At 44.6% G+C, this 24,974-nt stretch overlaps 1 protein-coding gene across 2 annotated transcripts in view; it reads left to right on the forward strand.

Annotated features, from left to right (window-relative positions):
- The first annotated feature begins 395 nt into the window (after positions 1 to 395).
- The window catches only part of cacna1eb (calcium voltage-gated channel subunit alpha1 Eb), a 41,685-nt gene continuing 17,106 nt past the window's right edge, over positions 396 to 24,974 (forward strand). For both annotated transcript variants that reach the window (XM_088311601.1, XM_088311602.1), the window contains exons 1-20: positions 396 to 542; positions 2,579 to 3,020; positions 7,741 to 8,048; positions 11,132 to 11,238; positions 11,475 to 11,614; positions 15,175 to 15,278; positions 15,562 to 15,720; positions 16,829 to 17,019; positions 17,084 to 17,187; positions 17,282 to 17,397; positions 18,528 to 18,581; positions 18,803 to 18,883; positions 18,975 to 19,184; positions 19,253 to 19,365; positions 19,559 to 19,671; positions 19,745 to 19,876; positions 20,856 to 20,925; positions 21,613 to 21,730; positions 22,128 to 22,195; positions 23,022 to 23,089. In XM_088311601.1, coding sequence (XP_088167727.1) covers positions 2,614 to 3,020; positions 7,741 to 8,048; positions 11,132 to 11,238; positions 11,475 to 11,614; positions 15,175 to 15,278; positions 15,562 to 15,720; positions 16,829 to 17,019; positions 17,084 to 17,187; positions 17,282 to 17,397; positions 18,528 to 18,581; positions 18,803 to 18,883; positions 18,975 to 19,184; positions 19,253 to 19,365; positions 19,559 to 19,671; positions 19,745 to 19,876; positions 20,856 to 20,925; positions 21,613 to 21,730; positions 22,128 to 22,195; positions 23,022 to 23,089 — 2,663 coding nt within the window. In that variant the 5' untranslated portion in view covers positions 396 to 542; positions 2,579 to 2,613. The remainder of the gene's footprint in view (positions 543 to 2,578; positions 3,021 to 7,740; positions 8,049 to 11,131; positions 11,239 to 11,474; positions 11,615 to 15,174; positions 15,279 to 15,561; positions 15,721 to 16,828; positions 17,020 to 17,083; positions 17,188 to 17,281; positions 17,398 to 18,527; positions 18,582 to 18,802; positions 18,884 to 18,974; positions 19,185 to 19,252; positions 19,366 to 19,558; positions 19,672 to 19,744; positions 19,877 to 20,855; positions 20,926 to 21,612; positions 21,731 to 22,127; positions 22,196 to 23,021; positions 23,090 to 24,974) is intronic.

The following is a 24,974-nucleotide window of genomic DNA, read 5'->3' on the forward strand; positions in this document are numbered from 1 at the left end:
GTTAGACGCACGCACACGCACACGCACACGCACACGCACTCCCTCCATCTCCAACAAACCTGTTGCACTCAGCGCATCTTCTTTGAATGGTCAACTATGCAACAAAGAACAATTATTGACATTGTTCCTAAGTTGCGGAAGAAGAAAAGCACACAAAGTGACTCATAGCACGGCAGCCGGTCTTGTTGGGGTGGGGTGGGGTGGGAAGGGGGTGCGGAGGGGGGAGGAGGGGGCGGATGGCTCGCCGGAGCTGGTGGACTCGCTTTATTGCCACGCTCCACTTGTGTTTACGCTCGTGCGTGTTGAGAAGCAAGGAGACCGCCGCTCCCTGGCTGCCAGCCACCCCGCGAGTATTTATAGCCCCCCCCCCCCCCCCCCCCCACAAACGGCGGGAAGGCTCGCTCAAGGAATCCGCGCCAAGGCATCATCCTCTTCCTCATCACCATCCTCCTCATCCTCGTTCACAACTTGTGCCGCGCGGGCAGGGAGGGAGGATGCGACCTGAGCCGGACGCCGGGAAGGAATAAGAACATCTTCTGGAGGTAAAAGTCTTTGATTGCTTTTTGTTTCGTCACCGTTGTTGTTCAGGAATGTTCACTTGGTCCAGTTGAACCCAACGGACAGCTCTCCACAATTGGCTGGTGGACGAATTGCAACACTTGACGTGCATAAAGTGCACAATGTGAGAGTGTGTGTGTGCGCGTGCGTGTGTGTGAGTGCATTGTGAATCATGGGGGGCTGTTTCAAGCAAAAAATAGATCACAGCCAGCAAATCCAATCTCCGCATTCATCATTTCGAGCAATTATGCCGTTTAACAGCAGTCGTTATTTCAGAACAGATCAATTTTGTTAGACACTCGTATTTTATTAGCAAGGTTGCGTTTAATTGAATTATGTTAATTACATTCTTACGATGTGCCACACAAATGTTTTCGTTATTAACTCCAGCGATGGAAATTTATTATTTTATTAAATGATAAAATGGTGTACTTTATTATCAACCCAGATCTAAAACTGTATTTATTTATTTATTTCATTTTATATGTAACCCAGGTCACAAATATTTGTACATTATTTTATACCATTTTCAAACAATTGATTTAGTTAGATTTATAATGCTATTCTACAACGATTTTTATTATAAAATAAGATGACCTGTTGCGCAACAGGTCATCTTATTTTATTAATTTTATTTATTTTGTTTGATTGTTAATTTTAATAAATTTAGTTGTTAAAATTGTATGCATATATTTTTATTGTTAATCCGGGAGACAAATTAGCATTTTACTTGAAAACATTTTTGACATTTTATTAGTAAACCAGGAAACAAGCATCCAGGTGCAAATGTATTTTTATTTGCATCGTATTGTATTAGACTTTCAAAGCGACTTTGGGCGAGGGGACAGGCAAACCCTCGATTGGCCGCCAGCCAGTGGTTTGCCAATTTGGCGTCCAACCAGACCGGCGCTGGGAGAACATGCAAACTCCGCGAATGAGATTCAAACCCAGAACCTTCGCACTGCGAGGCGATTTGTGCACAAATGTCCAATTCAACTTTTCATTCCTTTGTTGGTTTGTGAGCGGCCGGCAGTGTTGCGCTTTCGCCGCTCCACTCCCAACTGTTGATGTTTGACGAGTGACTCACTGCTGTGCTTTGGCCTCATCTTCATCCTCATCTTCCTCATCCTCCTTTCAGCCTCCACATTTGCTCCGTCTTTTGCGACTTTTTGTTCAACGGAGGCTCCATCCAGACCCTTTTGCTTGTCATTCCGAACTGTTGTAAGGGGAAACGAATGTTCCCAATGACAAGTCGACGATTATTTTTGCATCTGCCAGGGAGGGGCGTCTCTTCCCATGAACACTGAATCTAAGTTTCTTATTCTGATTTTCTATTAATTGTGCGGAGAAGCTCGGAGGTTGAAGTGTCTCATTTTGTAACTTGCAAAATGTGCAATTTCCTCTTCTATGGTTATCGTGAGACTGGTCATGGGTCATCTGTATCAGTCCCCCTCCGGTAGGTCCGCCAGTGGTGGGAACTGAAGATCCTGCTGACAAAGGACTCGGCCGGACGTTCCTCGCAGACCCTCACAACATGTTTGGGTCTGCCAGTGGCGGGCCGTGCATCTCATACCCGGACTAAGTAGGCCTTCAGTCAAGTCCTACTTAGTCTGACTTGAATAAATCCTCCTCATAGTGCCATCGATTTCTGACACCACGGCTAGAGAAATAATGAACAGAATAGGCAAGGAGAGCGCCACTGCCACCTACTGGAGTGGATGTGCAATTGCACTTTTTGGTAGTACGGCAGAAAAAAAACATGTTCCCCAGGTTCACACGCGCCCCCCTCAGCATTGCACCGTGCCCCCGAGGGGGGGGGGCGCCCCACAATTTGAGAAGCACTGAATTATATGGAGCTGAATTCTTATTTAACAAGCACATTTTCGGCTTAATTTTCAATTTGACGTCATTTTGCCATTTTTGCCACTCTTGCTTTTGATGTTCCTCTGTGTTAGTTCTTAAAAGAATCTAAAATAGCTGACATAGCTGTTATTTTTTCTGCTTCCTTGTCTCTACCCAGGCGTCTTTCCGTGGTGGACGGTTGCCAGCGTAGCGATGTTCACTAGTTCCAATCAGTCCCTGTCCGTCTCCCTCACGCCCACCCTTCACTCCCCGTCCACGTGTGGTCCGGGCGGACAGCAGCGCGTGCACTCCTCCCTGTCCCTCCCCGAACCCGAACCCTGGCGGAAGCCCCTCCCGGCCGGCCGGCCCGGCCTGGCGCAGGGCATTCGTTCCTGCTCTCTGCAGGTGCCGCACGGCGAGTTCCCGGAGCTCCCCGCCCGAGCGGCCAGCTTCGACCTTCCGCGCGCCGGAGCCGACGACTCGGACCGGGGTTCGGGCTCCCCCAGTCCGCATGGCGTTCTCCGGCGCCGAGGCGGCCTCGTGGAGCAGAGGGACATCATCATGGCGCACCAGGCTCACAAGATGCAGAGCACGCCGCAAGCTCGCAGGAAGGAGTGGGAGTAAGTTGTTCTGAACTCCTGTTTCCATAGCATGACGACTTTCGCAAGTGTAAAAAGAAGCCAACTGCTTATAAAAGTGATTCTTGCGTGCACCTCGGAGGCGAGTCTCTTCACAAAGATTCACTTCACTGAACGCCTTTTGATACGATCCTCTAAAACGTGATTAATAGCAAAATCATTCTTAAAAATCAAATAATGGACCCATCTCTACTCTGTACTTTATAATTTAACATGATGGGACTGAGCTAGAGAACGTCTTTAGGTTTGACACAACTGACAAAAGGTCATTCGAACACGGTTCACATTATCAATTTTAACACAGAGGCTGCAAATTTACAAAATGGAATGTTTCTACAATTTTTTTGAGCATGTATCAATCTAAGAATATAATTTAATAAATTTTATTTTAATTGAATACATTGAAGTAAAAATAAATTCTGATCAAATAAAATGACATCAAATATGAGTTTCAACTAAATGATTTTACCCTCTTAAATTACATTCAATGAATTTAGAAAAAAAACTAAACACAATTAGATATCATAACATACACAATAATGAACATAAAATGAGTTTGAATAAAATCTCTCGCTTCCTGACAGTGCTTTATATAATACAGTACAACTTATATTATTATTATTATTAAACTCATAATATTTAATAATAAAAAATCATATTTTTTGGCTATGTTTAACAAAATATATTATAAAAGGTAAAAAACATTGACGTAATTGTAAATAAATTTTTTGAAGTGAGTGATTCATCTTAACAGGAAGTCCGCATGCAGATGTAATGCTGCTTTGCTGCTGCTTACTTTTTTTTTTTTAATCATTTTATTCTTTTTAAGGTTCTACAAGAAAGCAATGAATGACACAATTTCCCACTGATTCATGGCTCCAAACTCATCTTTTCACTACTTTTGTGTGTGTGTGTGTTGAGCATTGCACAGCCATTAATGGCCGAGCTGAGGGTGCCGTGATGAGCTGCTTGCCAACACTCGAGTGTGGAGTGGCTCTCCATCAAGTGTAACCCCCATGCCCCCACCCCACAGACACACACTTCCTGCCCCCCCCCCCCTTCCTCTATTTCCTCCACCACCCACTCCATCCACTCCAACACTTTGCAGCTCCTTGTTTATTTGCAAGCCTCACTTTTTTATTATTGGACAGAACACGTTGGCCATGTGAAAGGATGCGCCAAGCTGTGCTACCTTTTTTTTTCTTTCTTTGGAGTGCCGAGTGTATTGCAGTTTTTTGTCCGTTAGGGGATGCTAGGGAATCAAATGTAGGCGAGCAGCAGGGTGGCGTCATTGGATGCGTTTGAAATTGACGACTAAATCATTGCAGCTTTCGAGTGATTCTGCTGCACTTCGGCTCTCAAAGGGAAGAGAAATTGCAGAAATGTTGACAAATGTTCTGACATTTTATTTTTTTTTTTTTTGGATGGGAGGTATTCCGTTTCCGCGCAATATATTTATTGTGGAGTGAGAGAGCAAAATATGAAATGAACAATGAGAAAGAAAAATGAAAAAAAGCATTTATCGATAGATGCATATATGTACTTTATCAAAAAAATTTTATTAATATTATTTGTGATTTCTTATTATATTTCAAATGATTTGAGGAAAAATATCTCCAGTATACCATTATTGTTATTAAATGCCATCATGTATTCATGAACATTTAGCAAAGCCTCTCACAGCATCGTTAGTCATCCATTTGAATGGCACTTATTGGTCCAAACGGTACTGATAGCTGTTGCTAGGGAACAACTGAGAGCAAAGAATATTTTAAACATAATAATACTCCAACCACTTACAGTAAGTCAATGTTGGCTGAAAGCCTACACGCAATTATATAAATGCACAAGTGTGCAGTTTGGGTGGCTTTTCTAGCGGAGATGTGTAAGCGGCAACTTCCTTTGCGTTACAGGAAGTTGCTTCTCATGTCTCGCTATTGTGACTCATATTCGCTTTTTATGAGCAGACGGCAAAAAAAAAAACAAAAAAAAACGTGTAGGAGTAGATGACATCAACTTATACCATGAACAGTCCTTTGCATTTTCGTAAGCATTCTTCAATTCAATCTTTAAGTCCCCAAGAAATGAGAGGAGGTCGCCTCTTTCTTGCTCCATAAATCAGAATGTCGTCAATATAGTGTTGAGAGGAATTGTGTGCTTTCTCAAGATGAAACCAAACGGCAGCAAATACAAAGAGAAACAGAAGCGGCCCTAAAATTGAACCCTGTGGAACTCCCATTGATGGTTGAGGAGAACGGGACTCAGCTGCCAACCAACTGCAAATGAAAAGTTGTTGACCACCTCGACGTACCCCACGCGGAGTTCTTTGGATAAAATAATAATTCTAATAATAATTTCATTTGATTTTTTTTAAACAAATATTGTTTGTCTTATGGAGAAAAATCTCAATTTTTGCTGTTTTTATTTTATTTTATTTTAATGACAATTTAAAAATGAGCAATACTTATATTTCATAAGCGCTTGAGTTGATTTACGATTAAGGTGGAACTCGAAGATGGATTGGGGGGGGGTCCTCAATTGATATTTATGCATTCATCTTCACTTTACCTCACTGGGCATCTTTCGCTTTCTTCAGATTCCTCTTTTTGTCCATATTGTGTAGTTTCCCACGAGGCGAAAGAGCACAAACTACGGTAGATCTCAAAGCCTCACCATGTGTGTGCATGTGTGCGCGTGCGGGCGTGCGTGTGTGTGCGTGCGCGTGCGGGCGTGTGACGAAAAGCACATTTCTGTAGGAAGCGCCATTGTGAAAGATGTCTTTTGTTGGCAGAAATAAAAAGAACGGGAGCAGGAATTGAAGCCAGCTAGGTTGCTATGGAAACAGCAGACAGTTGGAGACGGTGCACATCGACAGAGAGAGGAAGTAGAAAGCGAGAGATGCTGTTTGCAGGGATGGACAAACATGTCGTTAGACCATGTGACTTATGTAATCGTGCAGGTGAAAGCAACGAGTTGCTAATGTAACGAGACGCACACACACACACACACACACACACACTACTAAATACGACAACCACTAAATGGCGTGCATATAGTTAACCTTTTTTCCTCTAAATATTTACAAAGAAAGAAATATAAAAAATTTAAAAGTAATAAAAGTTGATTTGCGTGCACTTCAATGACAATGGTGATGTCGTTTTTTTTTTTTTTTCAATTAGAAGAGACGCTTGATTTATTCCTACGTTTAGATTTTTAAATAATTCTCTTTTCATTGGCCGGAGATGAAATGTGACTTTCTTTTCTTTTTAAGGTCAAAATGTTCCAATAATTGAAATAGATCTGATTTCTCCATATTTTTTTCCTATTGAATTAAAAAAAATGCATCTTACTTTGAATTTAATCCCAGCCTTGATTTTTTTGTTGTTGTTGTTGGTTTGTGTTTTTTTTGGACTCCCTTGCCGACTTGCACTTGTTTGCCAAGTGTACGCTTGTCAATGTCTGTTGGCTGCCGTCCCAATCCGGCGTCTGAGCCCTCAAACGCTGCCCATCTGCACGCTTCTTCACGAGACTTTGATTTAGGATGTTAGCTTTTTCCACCCCATTTATGCATCAAGAATTTCTTTTCTAGACGGCCGGCCGGTCATCGTTAGCATCGTTTCGCTTCAGCCGCCACATAATGAGGTCTCACTTATGGCACCCAAGGAAAACACTTTTTCTATTTTTTCTTTGCTCCCGAATAAAAAAGGAGCAGATCTATTTCACGCTCTATTTTTATGCCTGACTTTTGCTCCAATATTAGCACAATGGCCTACTTTTGAAATCTTCCTTTCGTGCAAGCGAGACTCCATTTAGTTTGCTTTCAATTTTAAACAACCTGCTTATTGACTCTGACTCGTTCTGCACTGAAAAAAAGTTGTTGAATTTACCCATTTTAATTTCTTCACGTGCTTGCACGAAATAAAATCATCTGGATGTCGATTCATTTTTCATGTATCTGGATCTAGATGATTTTATCTTCTCAATTGAACACCATTTTTTTTCAGTCTACATTTACTCATATGGTTACTACGTCTTCTGCCTTTACTCTTACTACAACTACTAGTGTTGATGCATTCTCGAGCATTTCAACCGCTACTACTTTACTCCTTACTTCTACTAAAAGTATTCATACGCCTACCACTAATATTTCTGTAACTACTCTTGCCACTTCCAGTAATTTTTGCACAACCGCTGCAATTACTCCTACTATTGCATGTGTTGCGACAGTCCAATAAAAAGCAAAAATGCGAGGACATTTTGCTCAATGTTGCTTAATGTGTAAAAAGCATGCAGCAGTGTGCTTGTCATTGCCATGGCAACCAAGTGGGCGCCCCTCCTCCCCTTCCTCTTCCTCGGATGAGCAGTAGGTGGCGTGCGTGAGTCCACGCAGTGGGCGGGTTGCCGTGCTTTGCTGCCTGACCAGCAGTGCAGCAGGTGATCCTCATCATCCTCATCATCGTGCAGTTGGAGGTGCGCGTGCGATGGAGCCACTCGGGCCTCGAACCACCCTGGCAGAGTAAACTCACTTACGGGCGGCTTTTTTTTTTTTTTTTTGGTTGTGCTGCGTAAAGTTCTCCAGGACTTGACGCGGATTTTGACGCGCACATCTTGATGCTTAAAAGTAGTTTTGCGCGCACTTGACAGGCAGGACTTGCGATGGAGTGACCGGCGGCAATTGTGCTCTTTTCAACTCTTTCGCTAGAATGGCTCGCTTCGGTGACGAGTCCGCTCCGAGCACCGTGGACTCCGGGGACGGAGACGCGGAGCGCGGCGGAGACGCGCAGGACCCCGCGGCGGCGGCTGCAGCGGCAGCGGCCGGAGGAGGAAGTGGCGACGGATCGGGCGCGATGACGGCGTCCATGAAGCAAGCCAAAGCGCAGCGGGCCCGGACCATGGCTCTGTACAACCCGGTACCGCACCGGCAGAACTGCCTGACGGTCAACAGGTCGCTGTTCATCTTCGCCGAGGACAACATCATCAGGAAGTACGCGCGCCGAATCATCGAGTGGCCATATCCTTCCTGATGAGCGATTCAGCACCACGGACAGCGCAGAAAGTCGCCTTCGTAAATAGAAATACCAATTCCTACTTTTGCGTTCATAGCTGGTGACGTTTTGCATGTACAGCATCGATCTTTTTCAATTACGCCACATATGGACAAAAGTATGGAGACACACTTAATTAGTTGATTACCTTTAAGGGGTTTGTCTAGAGTTTGTATTTATTTATTTATTTATAAACCAAAAAGACAATTGGCCATAAACACGAATGACAAAGTCAAAAGTATAATGTGACTTACCAAATTGTCATTCAGGGACTCCTCCCGATCCTTCTGTTCCCCCCAAAATCACATTTTTGTCATCAGCACATTTTCAAGTGGTTAAAAATACAATAATAATAACAGGTAATTATTTCAGATATTTTATTAATGATCATTTTTCATACAGTGCCAAGAAAACGTGTTCACCCACTTTTCAACTTATGCCCTTTTTTTGCATAATTTGTACAGTTTGACATTGCGATTTTATTTTAGATTGTGAATTTCTTTATTAAGATTCGAGCCTCCATGGTCCTGTGTGGGAAACGTGAGCCACTTACATCCACAAGATTTTCTAAAACTTGCAATAGGTCCGATGTTTTGGCCCATGACACTTCCTTGGAGAATTGCTTTAATTCAGGAACACTTGGGCGGCCTTTTTAAGGTCATACCAATACGCAATGTGTTGCTCCAGGCTGAGCGTGCTTCAGCTTAAGGTCACAAAGTGGTGACCAAATATTCTCTCTCCAGGTCCTTCTGGTAAAGTTGACAATTCTTGGTTCCATCAATTCCGGCAGTCGTCCAGGTCCTGAAGTACCAAAGCAGCCCAAAACCATCACAGTTCAAGCAATTACACTTTAGTCATGTTTTTTTTTAATTAAGTTCTTTTGAATGGGAACGCCCGGTGAAGTACATTGTCGTCATTTACGACTACAAATATGATCTTACCCATCCCTCACCACCTTGCCCAAAAATTCTACACTTTAAAACATTATTCCTCCTAATGCACAAAATGTGCTCATAAAGAGACAATCAGATAAGTTTGGTGCAGAAGAAGCCTGCACCCGAGTCCAACACCTCAGAGATGAGCAAATGGACCCACATCTTGAGGAAATAGGTTGAATATTTCACTTCCCGTCGTAGGTGTCCCAATACTTTTATCCAGTGAGCCCCGGCACTGAATTCAATTGCCGTGGTGTGCACACTTTTCACTGTGTGTGCTCCACTCAAGGCAGAGGACACAAAGTTGGTGTGTGTGTGTGTGTGTGTGTGTGTGTACGCGGTGATCATTAGAAGCCGAAGCCGAAGCCGCCGCAGCAGCCGCAGCCTGTGGGGGAGGCTCACACAGTGTGGGCACATGTAAGCACAGCTCTGTATGCCTTCTAGTGCTCTGAGTGGGTGTCGGTTCAAATCCAGCTCAGCAGCTCCTCTCCGCTTCCTTGCACAGGATGTTTGCGTGTGTGCATGTTTGTCTCCACGTCATACAAGCTCAGCGATGATTCTGATTCTGATTGAGATTGAAGACGCCTTCTCTGCCCGAACCATGCGCCACGTTGGGCTGCGGATCACTCCAACCCCCCCCCCCCCCCCCCTTCTAGTTTGCAGCGTGCCAGTCGTCCTCCGGTTACCTAACCAGTGTGGGTGAGTGGGAGTGAGGGGGGGGCTAGTGGTCAAGACTTGCTCTGGGGCCTTGGAATCGGCAGAGAGGCGTGTGGGAGGGCTTTGGCAAAAAAAAAATTCCGACCCACGTCTTTCCCCCTCCGTCCGGTCCAAGTGCAAAACATTCAGATGAATTCAATGTGATCTGAGCCGCCTCGTCACTCTGGGCTTTCCGATTCCGAGCCATTGATTCGGTGAGTGAGCGTGAGCGACCAAAGTTTGCAGCCTCCAAAGTGGGAAACGACATTCTACTCATGAAGACAAAGACCATACGAGTTGCAGATGAAGAATATTGAAGAAATGCTCGAGGTGCTTTCCATACGAGTAGCATGCATGCTAACACGTTAGCCAGTTTAGCTTTGCCTCACGAGAAATATGGGTGTCCCATTAATGTGCTTTTAATAAATAATAATAATAAAAGGAGAAGTGGTTCAGAAAATGGATGGATAGATTACGGAAAGAATTCACACCTAATTAAAATAATTTCATTTGGCGAGATACCATTTTTTTGAACCGTCCTCCCTTCCATGTTTCCCGCTCCAAACTTTCATGACTTTTAGTTTGCACCCAACCCGGCAACAACGTGCTCGAGGACAGCGAGCATGTGCTGTTATTTGGCGGCGCCATCAATAACTGTCGCTGTCAAAGCGAGCGCGACGGTGTGAGCAAGTGTTGGTCTCCGGGTCGCCATCCCAGCCGGTCCTCTGTGATGCGCTGACCTCCTTTTTTTACTGGAAGAGGCGACATCCGCATGGAGGCTTCCTCACGGTCACCTCCCACTCACTCGATGTTGAACGTGACTCCGGCCTGCTCGGCAGCTACATTTGCCATATCTGTATCAAATAATTGCTGTTTTTTGGGTGTGCAAAATCGATACAGGATATTTGAAATCTCAATAGTGGATATTCGTCAGAACTGAACATTTGCCGTATTGGATAATATCAGCACGAGGCAATCAAAATATTGATCCTGACCAGTCATAATATTGACACTAGTTACTTATAAGTACAATATTGGACACTTACAATATCGATGTTGGTAATGATGATTTAAAAAAAAAAAAACAACAAATCCCTGCCCGTCTGCGTGTGTGTAAAAGTTTTTTGTCCTCCCAGTCAGGCCAAGGTGACTTTGCAACACTCCACCCTCCACTCTTCCCTCTCTCACCTGCTCATCATGAAAAGCACTTTAAAGGACTTGAAGGTTGCCATAGCGACAGCAGCCTCCTAACAGATTCTCGACCGTATCACAAAACATCGACTATGCCTTAATTCTTTGAAACATCCTCCGACTGTTTGACCGGCGCCGTCTTGACCTTTGGGAAGCGTTCTACTTTGCATGTGTCGCGTTTCTAAGTCGGTGCAAACGAGAGTTTCCCTTAACTTTGTGGCCGTCACGCCATTCGAGTACATGATCCTGGCTACGATTACCGCCAACTGTGTGGTGCTGGCGCTGGAGCAGCACCTGCCCGGAGAGGACAAGACCCCCATGGCCAAGAGACTGGTGAGCACAAACGAAAAATGTTCAGTTCAAATGTAACGAGAGCGAGAGAGTTCTTGACATTTTGTAAATCGAAACGTTGTTTTTTTTGTGCTCGCCGCCACAAACACGCTCGTAATTGCCGGCCGGTCGGTGTCCCGACACACGTCAAAAGACGACATGACATTGTTTTGACTGCGTGACATGTTTGTGATCGTAACGATTGGTACGCCCCCGCTGACCCATCTTCACGTGTGCAGGAGAAAACGGAGCCGTACTTCATTGGGATCTTCTGCTTCGAGGCGGGCATCAAGCTGGTGGCGCTGGGTTTTGTTTTCCACAAAGGTTCCTACCTGAGGAACGGCTGGAATGTGATGGACTTCATCGTGGTGCTCAGTGGGTGAGTGGCTTTGGCCCGTCTCCGCGGCAACACAAAACTTTATTGAAATGAAAGCTCAGCAATGTGCATCCACGACAAAATCCATAATGCGATTCTGTGTTTGGTGGAGCGAAAGATTAATTTCAGACCCGCGTTGGCGTCTCGCGCTGCTGCGTTCAAGCGTGCCACGAGCCTCTCCCCCATTTGCGACAATCTCTGTCAATGCTTCGATCGTGATGGCGTGAAGCTTGACCCCCACGGAGGGGCCTTGGCTTTTGTGAACGAGACGTCCTCGGTTGAGAAAGCGGGAAATGCGCGTTTCCATGGAGCGGCAGCCATTGTTTGCGTTCCGTGTGAGGTGGGTGGAGAAGTGGATTGGCACTTGTGTCGAAAACCTGCTTGCGGTCGCCCCCAGCACCTCGCTCCGTTCATTGCCAAGGGGAGGAGGGGGGCGGCAGGCTAGCAAACAACTCAACACACACACACACACACACTGAGAGTTTTAATTTGAGCGTTGTGTTCAGTGAATTAATTGCTCAGGAGCAATGCGGCGGACGTGGTGATGCATTCAGGGACCGCTGTAGCGGTGCTGACATCTCGTTTCAACCTGACGCCCACATGTTTTGTCCCCCCCCCCCCCAGACTTTCCATCTGACCGTTTTGTGCTCTCTTACATAAAATAAACATTTTCTTTTCCATGATTCAACTTGTTATGCCGCTTCACTGGTACACAAAGAGATTTTTGGCATCTCAAGCGGGGTACACTCGTGCCGACAATCAGGCCCGATTTGAACATTTTCTCTCCTTTGCCGTCGTCTGATCTGCTCTGTAAACTGTTGAGCCAACAATCGTAAAAATTAAAGCGGTTCAGTATTCGTGATCTCAAATCCGCAAATTGGACCTTGCCACAAACGGAACGATCATGAAGTCACTTCACCCGCTTTTAACGTTGCACAAATCTCCACACATGCGCACGTTTAGCACTCGATTTATGGTGGGAACAAAAATAGGGCCCTAAGTTCTCCTGATATTTTTATTTTTATTTTTTTCACAATTGACAGTGTCGATATTTTTGTAAAAGCGTGAATGGAATTCGTGCACGGGTAACTTTTGAGTATTTAGCGCAACGCGTCGATCTTGTTGCTTAATTTAAACCACATTGGGTGACGGACGGCCTGGTTTTCTGCCTGCCATCTGACACATTTATCTCTCGGCGCGTCTGCTTCTCTGTCTATCTGTCACACACACACACACACTTCAGACATGCAGTCAAGTAAGTGGCATGACAAGTCAGTCAGACTTAAAAGAAAGCGTGCACATGTGTCACGGAGGCCGCGTGGGAATCCGATCGAGGCCACTGGGCCAGCGCTGCCGGCGTCCATTTCCATTTGGTATTAATGAATCGCTACGAGCCAATCTGTTGGGACACGCGGCTCAATTAAAAAAATGTCTTCTTCTGAGGGATGAGGAACACATGGCAGTGAAGGAGGAACCTGTCGGCTGATTGAATTGGGGAAGTGTCGTACGGTTGCAAACTCATCGCCACAGGACGGCACCGATGTCTTCGGTCATCAGTAAAATGGCGCCCGTGTGACTCGTGGTCATTTGTTGCCATCGAATTTGTTAGCTAGCTTGCTACATTTAGCGCCGCAATTGCCCTCTTGTGGCACATTTAAACGGCAGACTTTATTTATTTGCGCTACAGACCAAAAATAGGCCGTGTCTTGTGTGTCTTTGATGATGAAAGTCAGTTTCAGATTCAACACAACTGATCTGTTGCGATTACGCAGTTACAGTTAGCATTAGCATGTTTTGCGGGCGACATTATCTTTGACAGAGATTTCAAATAAAACCAAAAAGCCTCGAATAATACATCACAATCCCAATTTGACACTTTTGCATATTAAAGTTTCAGATAATGTTGAAGGTGACATCATCGCCATCCCAAATCATCATTTGAACGAGTTGGTGTTCGTTAACTGGCATGAAAGCCACTAATGTGTCCACGCAGGAGGCCGACGCACATCCGCTGAGCTGTGCTCAAATGGCAACTGCTGGCGGCGGCGGGAGTGTAGGTGGAGGTGTGTGGGAGAGGCTGCATGTCATTAATTCCGCCGGTTTGCAACAGTGCTTCATGTACACAATGAGGACGTCAGCCTCTCGCTTAACTCACTCACGTTGGAATATGAAAAAAAAAAAAAACACCATGTCGAGCAAAGACCTTCGCCAATCTTTCAGATTTAAAAATGGGGGAAAAATGTGGGACACCATATCTGCGTCTCATACCTGAGATGCGGATGTAAAAGGGGCTAGCTAGCTAGCAGAAGTCCCTGAGGTCTCAAATAACCAGAGGTGCAAAAAGTATGCAACATCTGGACTTCATTTCCTGGGTTCGGGCAGTTTTTAGAGGCCACACATACTGAGGCCCTCGACCACTTTACTTCTTACCAATGATGCCCAACTCCATCCCCAAATCAAGTGAAATTAAATCTAAACTTTAACGTTAGATTGTGTTGACGTGACTGAACTCAATTCAACTCCACTTTCTTTAAACACTTTAAAACAAACAATCGAATTGTCTGAAATGGGACTTTGAAATGAACCCTGTGGAATTCCATATCAAGTACTTTTGAATTTAAATGAATTGACACTCACACGATATTGTCTAGTGGTGCACAAAAGTACTGCATCACCACTCTTAGCCATTTCTTATATCGGAAAATAAGATGAGCAAAACATTCGACCCAACTCGTCGCGGCCTTGAAGTGGCGACCCTGCCCCGCTGCCTTTTGCGGCCGTTGTGTTTGGAGTGAAGGCTATTTCCACACAATCCCACTTTGCTGCTCCCTCCGGGTGCCTCTCGCCACTGCCGCACACTCGCACACGCTCACACACACTCGTGATCTCACTCTCCTCGCTCCTACAGCTTACCGGGGAGCTTCTGCGTGGGCCTGCGCTTGAGTCGCTGCCATGTGACGCCTTCTATCCTCAAACACACACACACACACACACACTGACGGGTAAAAGGGGCTCGTCCGATAACATGTCATCGTTCGGGCCTTGTGACTCACAAATATAGGAAGAGGGGAAAAAAAACACTAATTAGCATAATATGCCGAAAATATATTTTATTTAATATCGCACACTTGCCGTGTTCATGGCTCAAGTATTTAAAAAGCAGATGTCGACAAACATTTCATACATTATGCCTCAAGTGTTGCTTGTTGTGTGTAGGTGTGGAGATGCGACGATTGCAATGCCCGCTAGGTTTATGTTCTACAAATGTACAGTATATTCTTTGTTTTGGAAAAAATAAATGTATATAGTCTCTCGGCGTGCCCGAGCGCCATCCACCCGCTCCACACTTGGCTTGTGTCATGTGAAAAAGGCGGCTGAGCTTTTTCCCGTAAGAGGAAGCCTTCATCATTCATCTCAGGACTTCCGCCTCTTTCTTTTGGCGATTTTGGGCTTAGAAGTGTGTCAGATGCCACGGACAAAAAATTGAAGTCCACCTCGCCGGAACTTTTTGTCCCGGTCGCATACGAACAAGTGAGAATGTGACTTTCTCGTCCGTCCATCAGGATCCTGGCAACGGCAGGAGCCCACATGAACATCCCGGTGGACCTTCGCACTCTGAGGGCCGTGCGAGTCTTGAGACCCCTCAAGCTGGTCTCCGGCATCCCCAGTGAGTCAATTACAACCGTTTAAAACGGCTTCATAACAATGAGGGACTGACTGAGGCGTAAACGTTTGTAATTTGGATCGGAAAGCAGACTTTAAAATGTAAAAACTTTATTTGATGAGTTGGATGGGCGGGGGACTTTATGTGGCATTCTAATATAATTCAAGGAGATAAAATGTAAAAAAAAAATTTGCCGATGACTGCATGCCCTCAAAAGCACTTCAGGTGATTGTTAATGACCAGAGCTGTGCTAGTTTAAACCATGACTTCCTGCGTTCCCGCTCAGGCCTGCAGATCGTGCTCAAGTCCATCATGAAGGCCATGATCCCTCTGCTGCAGATCGGCCTGCTCCTCTTCTTCGCCATCCTCATGTTTGCCATCATCGGCCTGGAGTTCTACAGCGGCAAGCTTCACCACACCTGCCTGCCATCTGTCGACATCCTCGGTACCCGCCCCTCGCGTTGGCACTCCTGAAACTCTGCAGGTGTACCTAATGATGTGGCCTGCGGGTTACATCACGATGGTTACGTGTCAGCAGAGAACATTTTAGATGCTGGTGGGCGTGCACGTGTTGTTTCGATAGTGGCACGTGTCCACACATTAGCCAAAGTGTTTTGATCATGTCTTTACATCCCACGGTCCGTTTTTGCAGCTCTGATTAATTAACTGCTGGTTCATTGTCGAGCTGCACTTGAGTTTGAAAGCGGACCGTGAATGTGCTATTTGAACATTTCAGCTATGAGATGAACTATCTATCCATTTTCTGGGGCGCTTGTCCTCGTTTGGTTTGGGAGTGAGCTGGAGGCAATTTTCTTAAAATGCTTTCCTTATCGTCAAGAAGTAAAGACAGGAGATTCATTCTCCTTCCTGTTGGTTCACAGCAGCATGTTTTTTGCAGTTTCCTGTGCTATTTTGGGAAACAGAAAATCGATTGCCTCACTGTGGCCTACAGACAAGTAAATACAGGAGACTTTTTTTATTTTTTTTTTGGAATTGTCAATTTTTGTTAGTATTAGAGATGGGTGGATCGATCCAAATAGCGATATCAATATCAGATCAGTATCACTATCAGGTCGCTATCCAAATAGCATTAATATCGATACCAAGTGAGTATCACGATTGGGTTGATATCCAAATGATATCCTATCGGTCCAAGTCAACCAAAAAACACAGCTAGATAAATAAAAGAAAACTTTCAGTCCAATAGACCTCAATGACTGCTTGTGATGTGGAATTTATGTTCTCAACGCTGATTGGCTGTTGTCAACGAGGGACGCGCTGGGCCCACGTGGGTCGTCCTGAAATTCTAACAGGAACCCAAGACAGACTGACATCATACCGTTGCAGCCTAGGCGACATTCACAACAGCGCAGGGTCTCCTGCAGCGTCCCAAGAGTGGAGTGGCTTCTCGGTGACACTCGACAGATGGCGGAACATGACTGGCATGTTTGAGGCGTGATTGGATAGCGCATGCAACATGACAGTTTGTGCCCTCCTCACGTGTGTCCCAGTTCATCTAGTTTCCCAACACTCAGGTGCTAATTTTTGTCTAGACAACGAAACGGTGGACTCGTCCGAGTTGGCGTTTGCGTGTGGCGTGCGCAAGTGCCCGGAGAGCTACGACTGCAACGACACGTGGATCGGCCCCAATGACGGCATCACGCAGTTTGACAACATCCTTTTCGCCGTCCTCACCGTCTTCCAGTGCATCACCATGGAGGGATGGACGGCGGTTCTCTACAACGTAAGTGTCCAAAGTCAACAATGTCCTCCTTCATATTTGGAAATGATGACAAATGTCATTTCAGACGAATGATGCTTTGGGCCCCACGTGGAACTGGATGTACTTCATCCCACTCATCATCATTGGCTCCTTCTTTGTGCTCAACCTGGTGCTGGGAGTCCTTTCTGGGTGAGTGCGTGTCAGGAAAAGGTTTTTCTCCACTCTCGTAGATTCGTATTGTTTTTCTTTCTTTTTTTTTAATTTGAAATCCATCCCACCTAAGTGAGTTTGCCAAGGAGAGGGAGCGAGTGGAGAACAGGCGAGCCTTCATGAAGCTGCGGCGGCAGCAGCAGGTGGAGCGCGAACTCAACGGCTACCGCGCCTGGATAGACAGGGCAGGTACTGCAACACTCCGCCATGCGCAACTGGAACCGCATCCGCCATTTTCACTTGAGCTAAAAAATCGCCCGACGTCATTTTTTGATATCGCGGACGTCTGTGCTGTAGGGCTGCGCGCACAAGCGCAATCACGCCGTCTGCACTGGCCATCTCCCACGCAAGTAGAGGGTGAGAAAAAGGTGATAGTGACTCACTGGTTTACAGTAAATGTGTGCGCTCGTATGGATGTGAATTGCGCGCTTGTTGGTGTAGGTGAGTGTGAAAGATATTGCGAGCACTGAGGAGGGAACAAGAGCTCCTTCTCTCAAGGAGGTCACACGGGCCTCTGAGCGTTTACATCAGCACTCCCAAAATCGAAACCGGCCACTTAACGTGTACCGTATTTCCTCAAATAGACTAATAGGCACTTGCCCCAATTAGTCACCGGGTGCAGCTTTTGCAAATGAATGGCTCCCAGGCGCAGGAGGGAAAAAAAACGAAAAAAAAAACGGGTAATGATTCTAATGACTAGCACTGGGAGTGAATTGTTACGTGCCGATGGGCGGGGACGACGGCATCTTCTTGAAAGGGGTGAAGACACTCTGAGTGGCCCCAAAAAATGGGGGGGGGGAACTAAAATCTGAAAGAAATTGAAAGAAGAAAATGAAGAGAATAAATCTGCAAATATGCAAATTCACGGGTGCCAAAATGCAGATGTCAACTTCAGTTTTAAGTTGTAATAGCAACAATCACCACTAGATGGCAAGTATGTCGTCATTGTCAGCGCAGTTGAACTCTGGTGCTAACCAAAACAGCAGCACCTTCTGAGGCCCGCAAAGCCTTAAAGCGTCGAGTCTTATTGCATGTCGTAAACCCCTAGAACCTTTGCGCAATATTAAAAAAGATCATCGATTAGCGTTCCGACACGTGATCATCCCATAACGTCGGATTGCGAGAAGCTACGCTATTGATTTGTTCCACGCGGTCTACCGGGTTTCGCATTGCTTCTCTTCTTTTCTCCAAAACACTTTTTTTTTGTGGTTTTAAACTCCTGCTAGACGCCTTCCCGCCATCTGCAGTCGAGCGAATAAACAGCCCCCGGACATGATTTGTGGAGATACTTTTCAAACCTTTTTTTTCTGTCTTTACAGAGGAGGTAATGCTTGCAGAGGAGAACAAGAATTCGGGGAGATCGGCACTAGATGGTAAGGACTCTTTTTTTTTTCGTTTTTTGTTTTTCGGATGTATCTAATTTCATTTTTGAAATGAATTGATGAGCGCATGCATGAAGATTTGTGATTGTGAAAATGGAACAGCCTGAATTTCGTTACGTCTGTGATCCACATAAGTTGAGGAGATTGGAGTGCCTAATTTTCTGAAATGGAAAAACTGAAAAGTACATTTAACTGAGTTTTCGCGTCAAAAGTGTTGAAGAGAGCGAGTAAGAAGACGGGCGCACGTCGAGGAGCCCCGGGCGACGACAAGTACGCCGACATGTCCACTGCCAGTGAGCCTTTTATTTGCCTTCTAACTCACCGTCTTTTACGTTAATTTGCTCAAAAGGACATTTTGACTTTCCCCCCATTTTTGTCTGTCAGGCATGTCCCGCTCCAGAATGAACTTCCGCAGCGGTCGACGCGGGCCGGCCGCCTACCTGCGGCGCAAAGAGCGCATGTTGCGCATCTCCATCCGCCGCATGGTGAAGACGGACACGTTCTATCTGATGGTGCTCAGCCTGGTGGCCCTCAACACCATCTGCGTGGCCATCGTGCACCACAACCAACCCGACTGGCTCACCATCTTCCTCTGTGGGTCACCACGCACGTAACATCTCGTCGGAGCTGATGGATGTTTAGTTTTGTTTTCTTCTCCCAAGACTATGCAGAGTTTGTGTTCCTGGGGCTGTTCCTAGCCGAGATGTTCCTGAAGATGTACGGTTTGGGTTTCCGTCTCTACTTCCATTCGTCTTTCAACTGCTTCGACTGTGGCGTGAGTGGCCTGACGTGATCTGTGATTTGTGATGATGCCTATGACATTCTTTCGTCTCAGTGCACCAAGGATCATTAGGAATGTAACGACGAGTCAAAAAAAAAATCATATAATCAATAAAATATGCATCGATGTATTTCATTATTATCATGTTTAATTTTGGTGCAAAGACGGATTTTTTTTTTTTGGGCAGGTTATTGTGGGCAGCATCTTCGAGGTGGTTTATGGCTTCTTCCGGCCCGGTATGTCGTTTGGCATCAGCGTGCTGAGGGCGCTGAGACTTCTGAGAATTTTCAAGATCACCAAGTAAGCGGGACACCGACACCCTCCCTCTCAACTATTTGTACCGTGCTTTTCATTTTTTTTCCCTCTTTGTCAGATACTGGGCTTCTCTCAGGAATTTGGTTGTGTCGCTCATGAGCTCCATGAAGTCCATCATCAGTCTGCTTTTCCTGCTCTTCCTCTTTATTGTGGTGTTTGCTCTGCTGGGGATGCAACTTTTCGGAGGACGGTAGGCCGTGGCGGTCCTAGCTTAGCGCTAACAATGCCCCTTTTCCACTGCAATTGTATCCTCTTATCTCCACACATTCGGTTGGTGTTGTTCTGTATTCCAAGTGTGATTCATCAGTTTTACGTTCGAGAGTACGATTGACAACCCTGCACAGTTATGGGAATTAATCGGAACAGACTGCTCCATTATCCAAGGTTGTTTGATATCGTCCTGTTTCAAGTACCTGTATATGCAGTAATTATGTTGCCGTGTTGGTCAGAACATCTTTTCTACTCACGAATGATTATTAAGTATACACAGATTTTTGCTACTCCTGAGCCCACCGCCCGTGAAGAGTTGGGGTTCCACTGTTATAGTTTTAGGTTGTAATATCAGCATTCGCCACTAGATGGCAGACATGGCTTCGTAGTGCTTGGACCAGATCTTCTACTGCCCTGTACTGCAATGTGAGTCGGCCTACTCATTTTGGGTGGATTTGTTGTGACATGCAGGAGAATCGCTGAACATCAATAATATTACAATTTTGATTTTTGGGTGGAGAAAATACACAAAATGACTTCTTGCATTTAATGTTGGTTTGATGTTCAGCAGTTTTGTGCCATCCTTGAATGGTGTTTTTTTGCATGAGAGCTCTCCACTCGGGGAAATAAAAATCATTTTATGATTGCCCCCCTCCCAGTGGCGCTGAAGAAAAAAATATGCCCACTCCAACATTAAAATTGCCCATCCAGATCGAGCACATGCAGCCTCACTAAACACAAAATTCAGGCGTTTTCTTTTTTTTGTATTTTGAAGTGGACTGCCTCAAACCTTGACGAGTAGAGCTGAGACGTTACTGTGTAGTGGAAAAGCTTCATTGACATTCTTCATGACACAGCGTGTGATGAACGCACAGAGGAAACCAAAATAGCAGAGCATCTTCCGCCTCCTTGGTCATATCTGACCTCACGCTTTGATTCTCCGTCTTCCTCCCCTCAAGGTTCATCTTTGAAGATTACACTCCCACCAACTTTGACACGTTTCCAGCTGCGATCATGACAGTGTTTCAGGTTTGGTCCCCATCCTCCTCCCCCCATTCTGCCTCCGTGACACATTGCACCCTGGGAGATGTCTCACCCCGGGCGCAGATTAAAAAAAAAGTGCTCGCTCGCTCGCCCACCTCGCCTCCGCCGCCCGCCCACACGTTCGTGCACACATATGCGCGCTTCAACATCATGAACATGAACCAAATCCACGTCAGCGCTGCCACAAACACAAACGAAGCTTCATTAAAAAAAACGTTACGTTTACTTGTTACGATTTGTTTTGCAAATCCACTCGAGTTGCCAGTCACAACATTAGGTACAGCTGACATCTGATCTCTATCAAAAATTCCTCCTGTTTTGCTCGCAATTCGACAAAAGATCTCATGAAATTGTGTGTTAAGTATTTTACTATTTATAGGTTCTTCAATCATGGTCAACATTCAGCAAAACGCCCGCACGATTATATCTGAAGGCCTCGGACGAATAGTGCGTGCTACTGGTATTATAAAATCTGCCCGGCAACACGAGCTAGCGGAATTCTGATTGGATAAAAACTCTCACTAAAAATACAACACAAGGATATAATATGGCATCAATGTGAAGAATATGCTCATTTTTTTCTTGATTATGTCAGGCCAGCTGAGAAGGCCACTGGAGACCAATTAGCCCTTGTATTTCTTGGAGCTAAATAGTCTGCTTGTCAACTTGCAGATATTGACGGGTGAGGACTGGAATGAAGTGATGTACAACGGGATTCGCTCGCAGGGAGGCGTGCAGTACGGCATGTGGTCGTCCATCTACTTCATCGTGCTCACCCTGTTTGGAAACTGTATCCTTGATGGCACGCGATAACGCAAAGAGCTCGGTTTGAATGTTCTCAAGCCGGGAATTGTCCGATTCTTATGGACAGTAAATGCAAAAAGTGGTTTGTGAGAAGCAAATGACATCATCGCTATACTTGCTGCTGTGATTTTCCAGCAATATTCTGCCATCTTTCACGCATGATTGCTTCACCTTTGGTTTTGTGGCAGGAAAAAGTCACATTTTCCTGATGCGATTAAGTGTTTGCATTGAGAAAAGCAATAACACGCTTTGGAATTGCGGGGCTGGACAAATAATTCAGCAAACAAACTAGAAAATCAAAAATGTTTTTATCTAACCAGAAACACAGTTAAAGACAACATACGTGTATATTGCAAATCTGTTCTTAACGGTCTCTCTGTCAGACACACTCCTGAACGTCTTTTTGGCCATCGCTGTGGATAATCTGGCCAATGCACAGGAACTGACAAAGGTTTGATCTTGAGCTGCGCATCGCCGCATTTTACTGTTCTTTAATTTCCCCTGTGAATTCCGCTTCTACCTAAAATGCAACTCAATGTGTCACTTACGGGGGAAATCAACCCCCCAAAAATCTTTCCAATAAAATGTTCTATGCACCTTTGCTAGTCTAAAAAGGTCATTCTGATTAAAATTGCATTTTTCCGTCTATAAGTTCAGCTGCAAAATCCGCCATTTTTTTTGCCATCTCAGGGGGCGGCCATTTTGTCACTTCTATCGACTGGAAATGACATCACAGGGGCTCAGGTAACCACCGATCAAGGCTCACCTGTTTTCTGAAGCTGTGGCATGATTGGCCGTGTAGTCAGGAGTGACAAAATGGCCGCCCCCTGACATGGATAAAAAAGTTTGGATTTTGCTGCTTAACTCATATTTCGCAAACCATAGTGCTTCTCAATTATTTTCTGTTACGCCCCCCTAAGCAAGACAAAAACAATTAGCGATCCCGGCCTACCACCCACTCTCCAACGCAACTCTAAATAATAGCATTTTTGTTGCAAAACAAATCTACACTGTCGAGTTCAGACTCGCGGCACACGATGAGCAGTGAGAGCGTCACTGCCAACTACTGGAGTGGATGTGCAATTACACTTTATTGTAGTACGGCGGAAAAAAATTATATTCCACACGTTCGCACCACGCCCGCCCCACTATTTGAGAAGCACTACGCAAATGCCATGTTTTGACGAGTGAGCTCGAATGGAAGAGATTCTTGTCAAGAAAACGTTTTGGGTTGACTTCCCCTTTAAACCAAACGCCGTACCTATTCACTTTGCTAGGATGAAGAGGAAGAGGAAGAGTTCTTCAACCAACGGTATGCCAGAGGCAGAGATGGCTTAATATCTGAGTAAGTTAAGGGTTAACATAAACATATGCTCATGCCCGGATGAGAAAATTGCTGAAAAAAAATGCACTTGTGTGCCCTTCTGCTTTATGTTGCAAATGAATCCTAAACATAATGATGTAACACTAGAGTCCAATGAATTCAAACAGAATATGATCATTGAACGGGTTTCAGGAATAATAATGTGGTTCTGTACAGTATGTGTAATGACCTCTGAAGATTGTTTTGCTCTGAGATCGGTCATGAACTTTTAGCGAGTCACACTGCAGGTATTTAGTCGGTTCTGTGAGGCTCTAGTGGGAGAAGACACACTTTGGAAGGTAGATATCCCATTAAGGACTGCAGCGTCACAGCAGAAAAGCACCATGATAAAAACAAACAAACAAAAAAAAAAAGCAAGAAATGAAACAATATCTCATCCAAGCATGGACATGGCTTGCTTAAAGGCTGTGCAAATTAATTTTGCATGCTTTTAATGTAGTAATTCACAAATTAGCACCAATTATTTGGGTGAATAAAAAAATAAATAAAAATTTTCTTTTCATTAATTTAATCTAGATTTTAATTTAACTTGCATTTAAGTCTCTGCATATTGATTGTTGCACTGTATCCCAAATTCTCCTCTTTTAAAGGGCCTATTTTTGGATATAATTCAAATATTCCAAATTTGTTGCAAATAAATTATAAGTACGTATTTGTGCATAGACGGCACCCCTAAAACTGCCCATTTAATTTTTTTTTCAACCCACATTGGGTTGTATTCAACCCAGCAATTTTAAGGGTGTGTCATTTGTCTGTTGGATGTAATATCGAGATAATTTTGCAGTGTTTTAATGTGTTTTGCTGTTCCATCATGTCTTGTTTTATGCCTGTTGTAAAGTGGCACTGGCCAAAATGACATTGCGTCCACTTGAGACATCATTTTTATTTAGTTGCTCCGATTATTTAAAGCGCATAAATTTGCTGTAGTAAAATCCGTGTAAACTTGCAACTTGCACATTTTGGACTGTGTCACCGCTGTTCTGTCTATGTTGTAAAACTAATGTCTTGTTTTCAAATCATCACTCATTTATTACATGGACAACAACAGAATCCGAATAACAGTAAGTAAAATTGTATGCGTCTGTCTTCCTCTTTGGAAATGTCTCCCTGAAAGACTTGTTGAGATTCTGTTCTTTCGATTTGACACTCTGCTTTTGTGTTAATCCTGCACTTTCCCTTTTGTGGTCTTGTGGGTTTTTTCACTTATTATCTCTCAGGTAACCTCATGTTTTCTTCTTTTTTTGGATGCCTTTATTTCTTTAGCTTGGACTATTTCACCTATTTTTCCCCATTACACTTTTAGAGTCATGGAAAAGGTTCAATCTTTTCTGGCAAGTTTCAGTTGTTCCAGCATTTTTTAATTTTTTTTGGTTTGTTTGTTTTTCTTGCATATCTGGTATGCTACATGAATATTAAGTCTGAATGTTGTTTTCCACCACTGAAGTAGTAGTTTGACCTTTTGTGCTTGCATTTAGTGAATAGTCACAAGTAGAACTTAAATCTGTTAGCTTTGCACTGGGAAACAACTAGCGGGACTTCACTCATTCAGTCCAAATCAAAACGGCAAAGTGGGTTTTGCTTAAGGAGTCCGCAATAGTGAATTAAGGAAGTCATTTAATATTAGCTGGCACCAATGGTGGGCCGTGCATTTCACACCTGGGCCTTCAGTGAAGTCCTTCTTCGTCCTACTTGAATAAATCCCCCTAATAATACCATCATTTATTTAGAAATAGACGACCGACCTCCTCTCGAAAGGTCCATCTTGAAAATGGCCTTGCAAGTGTATCTGCAATTAAATCCACACTTTTCCCTCCTTCGGCCTTTGTAGTTTAAAAAAGCAAGAATA

Source organism: Idiotropiscis lumnitzeri, chromosome 12 (assembly GCF_059441095.1).
Source record: "Idiotropiscis lumnitzeri isolate Australia: NSW breed Sydney's pygmy pipehorse chromosome 12, RoL_Ilum_1.0, whole genome shotgun sequence".
Lineage (NCBI taxonomy): Eukaryota > Metazoa > Chordata > Actinopteri > Syngnathiformes > Syngnathidae > Idiotropiscis > Idiotropiscis lumnitzeri.